This window comes from Nomia melanderi, chromosome 4, assembly GCF_051020985.1.
Source record: "Nomia melanderi isolate GNS246 chromosome 4, iyNomMela1, whole genome shotgun sequence".
NCBI classification, from domain to species: Eukaryota; Metazoa; Arthropoda; class Insecta; order Hymenoptera; family Halictidae; genus Nomia; species Nomia melanderi.
Genome location: NC_135002.1, coordinates 12,881,533 through 12,894,040, shown reverse-complemented (window position 1 = coordinate 12,894,040; position 12,508 = coordinate 12,881,533). Strand labels below are relative to the sequence as shown.

The following is a 12,508-nucleotide window of genomic DNA, read 5'->3' as shown; positions in this document are numbered from 1 at the left end:
GATAATGTTGAAAGATCGTGGTAATATATTGACTGATTATAAATTTAAGATTAAAGAAAAGGAAAGGAAAGAAAACGATGAAATTGATTTCTACTATAGTTTGATTTAGTTTTAATTCAAAAAGTCAAAATTCATAAAGTATTATTTATGAAGATAAATTCTGTCTTAATAACAAAACTTTCAACGTTTAATTATTCTGGTATTTAAAGGAGTTCCATTACCTTTGAAATCTTATATCCCTGTCTTTTGTAGCCCTCTGATGGCGAATGCACGAGCTACCGTGGTATAGCAATTGGTCTTTCAGGTTTCATATAAACAGTATATGCTGTGGACATCAGAGTGCCGAGGCAGTTCAATGTTCGGGTGCGCGCAAGTACGGGAGTAGTCGAGTTAATAGTCAAATAATTTTTGTTAGCCGCAATCAGCATAGAATACTGTATCAATTACGGATGCACAAAAGAAAAGGAATTTAAACAGTGTTCATCGAGATGATTCCAAAACCGTCCATTTGTTAAATCCTTTAGGAAAACACTATTACCAGTGTATTAGCCGAAGAAATACACGTGCTTTGATAAATTCGCAATGGAGCAAGTAGAATTTAGGAAATAAGATACGGAAAATGCTCAAAGAAACAACAATAAGTGTAAAATAAAATTAAGATTATCAAATGATCAGCATTAATATACTTTTTTAAATGGAACCTTTCGAAACGGCACCTCGCAGAACCGAGGCGGAGAAGTCCATCAATGAAAAGCGATGTCTGTTCGCTGTGTGCCTTAAATGTCATGATAATGGTCTATCCATGGAACGAATATCAATGTAATTCGTGTTTCTTAACGAATGCAAGACAGTCATCGGCGTGTCATGGAGGACAGTGGTCAAATGCATTCTAGCACTCTTCTTGAAGAAACCTTCTATGTCACATCCAAGAAAAACACCTACTACAAGGTGAGACTAACAGAGAAAGGTCTCAGCTTGGAGAAAGACAATAATGGCGCGACAAAAGTTGAAACGATCATTTTGAGCGACATAATTGGATGCAGATGTATGCGCTCGAAGCGCAAAAGCGCGGGAAGCTGTGTTTGTGGCCCGGGCACATCAAGATCGCAGCTTAAGCTCGTCGAGTCTGCGGAAGCTTATCAGTGTTACGATGAATTCGACACATCGGCCTATCTTTATATTTATGCTTACACTTTGAAGAAAGCGCGTATGAAAGGTGTGAAGAGGCGTGAAAGGACCACGATCACGTTACGCTTCCGCAGTTTTGACAAGTACGAGGATAATCTACGAGAGGCTAGCAGGTGGCGATTAGCCATCAAATGCCTCATTGCTAGCGTGCCCGTGCCTAAAAGTTTTATGAGCCCCACTCACGGGAACCTCGAGTCCCTGATTAACGGTAAGTTGAAGTTTTCATTGTTCAGAGATACGAATGGTGTAATTCGATAAATTACTGGGCGGTTGAACTTTTTCTTAGATAAGTTAATAACGCAGATCATTCGGATGGTAATGTTAGGTAATCAATATTTCTATCGTCATTGTAATGTCTGCGAGTATTTGCGCAAAACAAATGCACAGTAATAATTGAATATCAATATTATGTATTCTGATTGCTGAATTTTAGAATATACATGAATATGAACATCCTCAAAAATTGTTCTCATTCTTCTGTAAAATACAAACACTGTCTTAAATTTCATAATTAAATAGCAAAAGTAATGAAATATGTAGCTATAACTAAAAGAATGTTACAATCAATGTTGTAAATGTAAATATGAATAGAATTTGTATATTATTATTATATTATATGTTTACATTCATTAAATCTTTCGTCTGATAATTATTTTATCAAGATACAAAGAATGTTGAATCTGAACATGTTTTCATTTAAGCATTAGCACTCAGCCAAATGCCTCTAATATGTAAATACAGAGTAGATGATACAGTAGAATGTGAAATACTTTCTATTACATGCCTCGCATATGCAGGCTAGGTGCCAACATATCTTTGGTTGGCTGGATCTAACCAAGTAGATGTAATATGTTTGCTTCTAATACAACAAGTGTTCCCTGAGATGTGTTATTTCTCTCAGTGTATTTTATTTAAAATAAATATTAATGCAACATATTGAATTTGATTTATTGTTAAATAAATTCAATGAATTTCAGCACATATCTATGTTTTTTCATTTTTATCTTTTTATATTTTTTTTATTTCCTTAATTCTATTAAAGTTAGAAAGTAGGAAGTGATATATTTTATTGTACATAATGTATGCTTATAAATTATCTTTATATTACTCTCAACCATAACAGCTGTGTGAGTTATGTAAGAACAAGGTATTACTGCAACTGTGTATGTTCCAAAATTATTTGCAATCTTCCCAATTCCTCCTGATAGGTATAACAAAAGAAAAACTAGATGCACGTTACTTTATGTCACATTATAAATTCAAATATTGGTTCTAGATCATTGTTTCTATTGATTGACAGCTTTAATTTAAATCTTGTTTAAAATAAAAAGTTTAAAAGAAATTGTACAGTATCATCTAATACGAATTTTTATTTTATTATTTTATTACATTATGTAACATGTTGTTTAAATGTTATATAATTCTTACTTTGCATTTATATTTACATACAATATTGCTTGTAAAAAATAAGATAACAGACTATGGTGTTATTATTGCATACTCATGAATTTTAATGAATGAGTTACACATATTTATTTTTGGTCTTGCATATTATCCACACTATTTAATGCTTAAAAATGATAAACCCAGGTAAATGGTGAGCAATTTGCAGTTTAAAAACCTTTTAATGTTATATCAAGTAGAAAAAGGAAGATATTTTGAGTTTAATATATTTTTATCTCTCTCGAATTTAATTAAAAACTCGACAAGAAAGCCTATTAATAAACTAAAAAAAGTAATGAAGTCTACTTAATAATTACATCATTTAATCGTTGTTTCATAATCATAGAAGTTAATACATTTTTTAGTATGTGTTTTTAGATTATTACAGCCTTTCCAAGAACTATTAATCACGTAAAAAGATAACAATTTATATGAAGCTATTTCCGAATATCTTTGTTCCTTGATAGTTATTCGATTCGATCTTCGGGGATTCATTAATTATTTCGAGTATGCGCCAAAATTGGGCCAGTTCTGCTAGAACGGTATACTCGTATGTATGTACATCCGCATACACTCTGATCCAGTTCCTCTTCATTAGCGCGTTTTCTGCAGCGTAACATCCGCATTTTAGAGGAGCAGAAAAATCATTATTCCGCCAGTAGCAGGATTCCCATGAAATTTATGCGCAATCACTTCCTGTTTCAGAGGATTTTTTAATATTATTACGCTCGCTCTTCCCCCTTCCCTACTTACACAAAAGTTTTCATAAAGAATTTACAACGATGATACGCTACGAAAATTAACATCTTTTTCATCCTCGAATATTCCGTTGTCCAAGTTTTTAATTGCAATTAATCCGTTTGAGATAATACACTTTGAAACAAACGAAATCAAAAGTGCCATTTCAAAAGACTGTAGTATCTACTCTTACTTTGCACAGGACTGTTGATAGCCGTCGTAAAAGATGTCGAAAACATTCTTTCACGCTGAAACTTAAATGAGAAAATTATATAACTTGTTCAAATTGAATTGCACAATGTCGGCTTTAGTAATTAAAGCTGGCGCATTGAATAACCGCCAGGAATTTTTTCGCTCGTGTGCTAAACGCGAAACAATCCTGGTTTACAATACAGTTTTTGCTCGCCGTATTTTTGAACGTGATCAATTCGTTTAAGCAAATTTCAGTTCCTGTATGATAATCTATTACAATTGTGTATCAAGTTGACAAAAATCACGTAATGATGATACATCAATGTCCAGAAGTCGGTTCTATGAAAATAGAACACTTCCCGCGAAAAATCGCGTTGAAATGTATTATCATTATCTGTAACAAACATCTATCACTGCTCCTCAGATTTATTTTTGTTATCTGCCATGTTTTCGTTTCGGAAAATAATTCTGAAATTTGTATGAAAAATTACACGAATTGAAGCACGGGTAGCTGTTCACGTTAGCGCGCGTGTATTTAACCAGTTGATTGCGTTTGACGAGTATACACGTCATCTTAAAACTCTAAAGGGTGCTAACTTTTTCAACGATGGCCTATTTACTTTTTTAGACAAACATGTATGTAATTCTTCTACGTTTTACTTTTGTTTTCCCTTAGAACATATTATAAGCGCAGTTGGTCTGCATTTGACAAGTATACACACCATTATCAATACATTGGTGTTCATGTCTAAAAATTACAGGGATAAAAGTGTAGTTACGCTTGCTACATGTATACAGGTGTATACTTGAATACATGCGAATGAGAAACCTCTGTGAATGATCTTCCAGCCGATGAATAAGCAGAAGAAATAAATTCTGGGTCGAGTGATAAGTCAATGCGATAAGCGACGATCACTAGTAGAGGCTCGTAGGTCAGTACAGTGTGGTGGCTCAGGCCTGGGGGGTTAATAGTAAGGATGAGGTATGGAAATAAAGGGGATAGAAATACACTACAGTTCAAAAGTTCGGTATCGCTTGTATAACATGTTCGCGACCAGCGTCACATGTTTGTGAAATTATTTTCATAAGAGGTTGTATCTAAAATCGTGATGCACGGAGTGATTTTTAGGAAGTTGACGTGATTTTATTCTTGAATTTGATTTGCTTTTTATGAAGACAACTCATTGCATTTCGTAAGACAAGCTAATATAATCAATATAATAATAATCAAACCCATAAAAATGATTTCAAATTTCTTGCTTCATATTGCAGATACTGTCAACCTGTTAATCATGGAATTTAGTTTTTAATCTATTGTTTCGCGTGCAATAAAATAAATTAATGAAATGTGTACTCGTCAAACGCAGTTGTCTGGTTAAGACGCTTTTATTGGAATTTTTGTTGACTTTGATTAGAATAAAGAAAAAAATGTATATGCTCATTTATTTCCCATTAACCATTCTTAGCTTAAAGTTCTGTATGTAGTGTACTTCAATTCACTAAAATCCATTAATATAATCATTTAACATGTGTCGGTTGTTTTACTGTTGACATGTTGGATAACACAACTTTTTGTACATTTAAAAATTAATTTTCCCGGCGATACATTAGACAAACAAAATTTTGTTGGATCTACGAGAAGCGAGACGGTTCAGAGAGCAATCTTTGTGAAAAATCTTGACTTTCCAGTTTCTGTTTCCTTAGGCAAATTACTTTGATTGTATGAGTATGTAATTTGTTGAGTGCCGATTGGTCGGCCAACGCATTACTGAGAAGAAATCTTGCGTTTCCTTTACTTGGAAAATTACAAAAGAATGGTTGAGTTCCATACGTTTCAGGTTGAGTCATGGAATTATGAAAGAACATGATGAGATTTATTACTTAACTTTTTATGGTCTTATATCGACACAGACTGAGCATTGCGGTTTATTTCAGTGGTCAAATACTTCAACGATTTTCCTTGTAATTTATTCATCTTTACATACGTGTTTGAAAAGTACTGGAATTTTATATAATTTTACTTATATAAATATTTAAGGAATACTCCAATATTCGTATGTTTTTAAGCGAAGAAAGAAGGTATCATGTCCTTATTTCAACCTTGAACGAGATATCTCGCCTATAGTATACCGTCTAACTTTATCAATGAAATATTTCGTAACAAATTTTATTCGTATGACTAAACTGTCAGTGACAAAGGCAGACAAGTGCGTTTGTTTTTTACGTGATATGACTCAACGCAATGGTTATATCTAATCCAACATTACAGTTTCGAAGTTTATGAATGAATATTAATATTTTATAACATTAATAAATCGAAAAAATTTTAATTTGAGAGGATCATCGTTAAAAACGAAATATTGTTAAATATTTTATAGTCTCTTAAACTTAATCTTTATACACGCATTTTAATGTAGCGCGTGGCATTATTCGTGTTTCCTGTTTGATACGTCAGCAGAAACTTACGAAATATTCTACCACTTCGTTTCTCGTGTACATTTCTTCGAATTTTTGTTGTATCCTATATTTGCAGACATCCATTAACACTGTTCTAAGAATTGGAAGCTTCTTTTTTCTTTTGTGTCGTAATTGTATAGATTAGAATAACGGAATGGGTAAATACATAGATTAAATATAGAAATGAAGCAAATATTTTGATCGTTGCTTCGTGTTATAATTAAGAAAACACATATTTCTATGTTATTCATTTTGAAAGAATTTAATAGTTGTTAATTTGGAAAGAACGATTGATTTAACAAACAAATTTACCGCTGATTATGCACTTTTACATTTCGTATTTCATTATTGGGATAATTGCATCGTTTCTTCCTGTATGCATCAGCAATTACATAAAGTATCCAATGATTTGTATAACCACGTCTGCTTTAGTACAAAACAGAAAGACGTTAAGTCTACGAAAATAGCCTCGAGATTCAATGTCAGCAACTCATCTGCGTATATAATTCCTTACTGTCGACATTTTGTTTTCAGGAATGATATCTTCACTAAACTAAACATGATTCTTTAATATAACTCTCGTAGTTCTATAAGTAAGAATTTATATTAAATGTTCTAGACAAGGTAATTAATGTGGTTTCCATTTTACTTTCTATCTTTAAATTTTATAATATGAAACATGAATTTCATACATAATTAACATGATTCACGTTTGTATATAATTCTAGGACAGTATAAACTATTGAAGATCGATAATTCCATTTGTTAAATATTTTCTAATGTTGAAGATATATTAAACGTTCTATTAAATCTTTACAGAGGTTTATTGGTATTTACGAATTTTCTACTTGCTCCCTTTATTTTATTTTTTATTTATAATAAATCTTTAAATTCGGTTTCTCAATATTCGCTCATAAATGTCTAAGAACTGCCAGAATAGTAACTCGGGGTTTTACGAGTTGCAAGCCGCGCCGTTCAAATCCCACAATTCACATAACTTTCAGACAATCGACCGGAAGAAATGCCGATTAAAGAGAGACATTTATTAACCTGTTTTAAAACCTTCATTATTCGGTGTGTCTGAAGGTAATCGTATCCAAGATTCCCCTGCACCGGTGCCAAATCTTTGTCTCTTTAATAACACCAACAACCTGTAGAATAGTGAGTATTATGTGGCACATAAATCGGTTGTTCCATTGATCGAACATTACTATGAAATAGTGTCTGACGTAGTTGATTTGTATATCGTAATTTGTCTCTACAGTTAATGAACATTTTGAATACGTTAAGTTTATTGCTTATGATACGTTTATAATTATTATAAGCGCCATCAGTTGATAATCATTCCATATAGGAGTTCTATAATAAAAATAGTAATAAAGATATACTCGTAATGGTTACTGTCGTATAGTAAATGTAATTACACGATAAAATACTCGTCAACCAAGTAAACAACTTTTTCCTGTAATTACCATTATGACGTTTCTGTTATTATCAGTATTAATAGAGTTGCATTAAACAAAGTATTCTTCGTTAATATCATTTATGGTAAAGTTTCTCGCATTTTATGATTAGTTTTGCGAAATTGGGGACTATCGTTTCATTCCATATTCTACGCTCGTTAAACAAGCCGGTGGTACAGCATTTCTATAAACAGATAAGTAATAATTTCCCGTGAATTTTGTGCAGGGCGTGACGATTTCCTGATAAAAAGTTGATACGATACTGATATTTGTGAATTATTGCAAGAACACGAAGAAACCGTCTCCGTGGATTAACGAAAGTGTATTATACAGTTGTTCACTGCTATTCAGTCTGTTTAGTTTTTTTTACCTACTTTACACTGAACGCATAGAGGCAGCAAACAAAAATATTCTTCATTGTTCTTCATATAGTAAATTCTACTACGTGAGTTCATTCTACTGTATGAATTCTACTATAATTCTACTTCATATAGTAGACAAACTATAATAAAATAATAACGAAAACAACAACAGATGAGAAATATAATTTTTCTCCCCCGTGAGAGGGTTGAATCTGATATGCTTGATCGCGTGCAGTAAACTATCAACGACGCGTGACGAAAGGCAGCCACGCGAGGGTTCTTGCAAAGTGTGTAACATCTCGCTGGTATATCGTTACTTCTTATACAATACAAATTTTCAAGTTCGTTGTGTATCGTTGCGTTCCGATCACCCTATACTTACAATGCTCAAAGATTACAATATATCTTTGTATTATAGCTTAACAACGCTTCTTTTACAGCCCACTTTTATAATAACACATAAGTTAATTTTTCAATTAGAAAAAGACACAATGCTATTATAATTAAGTGTCCATTAAAAAATGATTAATCGTATTCCCAAATACTATTGTTTTCTTCCATAGATAATTACTTTTATCTCCGAAAACTAATTTAAGAATCTAATATATAGAAATATTGCATACATATGTTTTTGTACTACTGAAATGATTGCATACATATGTTTTTGTACTACTGAAATGATTGCATACATATGTTTTTGTACTACTAATGTTTATTCGCTTGTGCGCGACACGAGAACAAATAAACTACTTATTCCCGTTTTTTCCGTACATAATGCGACACACGAAATGATAAAACATAAAATATGCGTAGGACAGAAAAAGAATGTATTCTATTCTCACATAACATACTGTATGTAAGTCTTAACATGTTTTATTGGTGAAAAAAATTTGTTGTATAACAGGTTGGCAAAACCTAACTAACCACGTATTCATCCAACGACAACATGTTTTTCACGCAAGTTAGTTTCTTTGTCTTCATTTGTAATGTAGTATTCGATAATTCTTTATTTATAAGTATATAATAGTGAGTATGAGTAATATTTTTTTATGGTGTTCATTTCATTAACTTCTTGCGCTACGCAGCGCTGGCAGTGGAGCAGAAAGCCTTTAGTTCTTATAGTAGCTAGATGAAGTGCAATTGTTAAGTATTCTTTTTGGGCGTCAAGTTTCATAAGCAGTCTCTCGCTTATTTGCTGAATTGTCTCTTCCACGAAGACCGGTTAATAATGGGACACCTTGTATAAGGAACATGTTATTCCCAATTTAGTGCTTAATAAACTGTGATTAATAGGTGCGAGCAAAAACTCGATTGAAAGAATTAACTCACGAGAAAAAAAGTTCTATCCTTTTCATTGTAATTGCTGGTACTTACTAGAGCGAAATGAATTTTGTATTACTTTGCACGAACATTCGGAAATTCCTTACATCGAATAAGTTACATCTTCAAAAATTAAATGTTGAAATCAACAGAAAACAATAAAGGCATAAATAATTATGAGAAGATACAATGGTGTATGAAACAAAAGTATATTAAGATTATAATTGCACTGCAGAACTTGTATTTCTCGCATATAAAAGTCTTCAAAACATAGAATTTTAATGTAACGTCATGTTTTTAATTTATGTACTAAAATTATTCGTAAAAGTAATATAATTTCATTAAATTTCTGTCTTTCAGTTTTTGGTACAGATATGCAAATTTTCACGGGCTCCTTTAGTATGATTATATAACGTTGATGCTTTCCCTTTAAATTTCTCCGCAAAGACGAAGATTTCCGTTGACTTCTATAGCAGGATTATAACGTTGAGGCTTTCCCATTGGATCTGCGCCATGCAACTTCATTCCATTTTTTGCAAATAGAATAGGTTTCAAAGAGAAACGATCTATAGGAACAACAATCGTGTACTGGAATGCCAAATCGTAGCCGAGAACGTAAACCTTCGAAAATTTCGGTCATTGTCCCATTTCACGGAAGTCATGAATAAAGTGTTGCATGAAATCGATCGTAGAGTATCTTAAGAAAGATTGTCATTGATATTTTTATATTGTTCTATATTCACCGACAATTTTTCTCATAAAATCCAGATGCCTATAACGAACATGGAAAACTACGAAGATATCTTTTCATAAATTTTGTTAATCAGTTAACTATGAAATTTAGTTCGAAAAGTCTCTCATTGCGCGCGCAATAAAGTCAAATAATGAAGTGTATACTTGTCAAATCCAGGGCAAATGAATGTATAATATATTCTAACGAAAAACTATAGCAAAACCAAGAAGAATTATATGTTTATGTGAAAAAATAAATAAGTTATCGTTGAAAAAATTAGTATCACTTTGCATTTTAAGATAACGTGTATACTCGTCGATCGCAGTTCACTGGTTAAATATAAATATTTCATAAATCTGTGCAATTTGTATATCAGATTTAACAGTAAAATTGCCAGGTAGGTCATAATGACCCATTCAAAAATTTTCCTTTTACAATTAATGAAAAGGTAACAACTTCTCTGGGAAGTTACTAAAGAAATTGATTTAATATGCAAACTGAATTATAAATCAATTGAAACCTTCATAGATGCACTCTTGAAGTTTCTATAGAAAAATTTAATAAAGGCAATTTGACTGCTCAGTGTGTAATATTAAATACATTAATTTTATAATACATATACTTATGTCCTTAAATATGTTTTGTAGATATACATATTTAAGTAAATAGGTATATGTATTCTATAACGAATGAATAATGAATACAATTCTAGAACGAATTAATTCTTAGTAAGAACTGTATTTAAATGAACGAAGTATTTAAGAAATATTTCTCGGTCCTCTTTAGTCAGGCTTTATATCTTCGTTTGTATAAATATCTTATACTCATACTGGGTTATTAAAACAAGTCTCTGACCCTGCAGAACAAAGATTATCCTTCGTCATCGCTTTTTATATGTTGCAGAAGATTGAAAAAATATCTTCAAGAAGACATTATCTTGCACATATAAACGCGTTTTAAGTAATAATATCTGCAATTGCTTGGGAGCAAATGACGTCGATGGTCACCCAGGGCATAGAAAAAATAGGTAATTCGCGTAATGTATGGAAATTTATTTGCGGGAGTATGACTTGAGTAAAAAAACAAGTGTGACGCGTAATTTGTAACGGTAACGTACTAGTTTGTACGAAGATAAATGTAATTATTCGACTACCTCTTTAAGGAAAAAAAAACGAGTTTTTCAATATGTTGGGCTCGCAAAACTTACTTTGCAAATACAGTGTTTATTGTTTCAAATTGAAAATTGAAATTCGTGAACCGTATTTGTAAATTTATTTTATTTTTGTATCGAGGTATTTAAATTATTGATAAAATCTAGTATACAAATTGGTTTGTATTTATGGAAATTGAAGAATATTTATGTAAATTCGTTATACAAATGCTTCTATATGAATTTATTAAATCAAATATTATTTTTTCAACCATAAATTGACTTCATAAATCTTATTTCCTTGCATTTCTTTTGTGCTTTGAAGATTCTTGTAAGCTATCAATACATAAAGGTCTGCCATCCAGTTATGTAAGTGTTTCATTTTGCAAGAGTTTTATCAAGTGTTACGAGATACAAGTTTTAGTTAACTCGGGCTGCGTTAAGTAAGATACGAGGATGAGGGAGATAGTGTTCAGTAAAATACAAAACAAACTTAGTTTTCTTATTTGTCTTAGAACGTCACATACCAAGCATTTTAATGAAACAATTCATTGACATACAGACTGACCGGATGAATGAAAAAGGTTAACTGGCGTTGGAATATATCTATCTTTTCTGATACAGAATGATTCATAAGTATAAAAGAAATGCTCACGCAAATTTACATTATCATAGACAAATTTTAAAGAAATTAGCATTAAGTAAAATTTCACTTACTCTACTAATGATTTTCATAACTTAAAAGCAAAATGAAACAATATTACGTTTAATTGAATATTTTTAGCCTTTTTATACTTATACAATATTTTTTCATAAATCTTTACTAATCTGTATGATAAACAACAACATTTTTACTAAAGCAATACATATCATTAAAATTAAATTGCAAGTCCGAGCCCACTGTGTTACGTGTTCGTTTCCTTTATCCACTATTAATTCAACAGTTATGCATTCTAATGCTACTCATGTTTATGTAATATTTACATTTTCCGTAATGTGCGAATTTATCCTAAAAATATTGTTTCACGTCTGGTAACGCTAGAACTACCAAACGTAATAAATGATCTCAATAATAAATTAAAAAATTCGTTTACTCATTTACATACACAGTAAAATAGAAATCAATCAATTATCAACAAATGTATAATTGTAATTCGTACAACAGAACGCAGGAAGCCGAACAACTTGACGCCTCGGTAGTTGCAGCGTTAATCTTTTAGTCGTTAATTTATGAGTGAAATCAATGTGAGTGTTCCATTTGATTGATCTCGTGTATTATGAAATACAGTGTAACATCGATCATTTGTGCCGGTATTAGAGTAATATGCCTGAATAATCAATTGACTTGGTTAAGCGAACAATGGTTAATTGTGCAAACAAGTATTGTGGTCATGATTAATCGGTCTTTCATATTCTTCATTCCCCGCAATCTTCAGTTCTTTCTAGCTTTAGATTCATACAC

The 12,508-nt window shown here is 31.7% G+C and overlaps 1 protein-coding gene across 3 annotated transcripts in view; it reads left to right on the top strand.

Annotated features, from left to right (window-relative positions):
* The first annotated feature begins 307 nt into the window (after positions 1-307).
* The window catches only part of Sk2 (Sphingosine kinase 2), a 30,008-nt gene continuing 17,807 nt past the window's right edge, over positions 308-12,508 (top strand). The window contains exon 1 of one of the 3 annotated variants that reach the window (XM_031973345.2): positions 308-1,396. In XM_031973345.2, the coding sequence (XP_031829205.1) occupies positions 841-1,396 (556 nt within the window). In that variant the 5' untranslated portion in view covers positions 308-840. Of the gene's footprint in view, positions 1,397-10,871; positions 10,924-11,602; positions 11,631-12,508 lie in introns of those variants that run through there. The other 2 variants (XM_076366998.1, XM_076366996.1) reach the window with 2 other exon arrangements.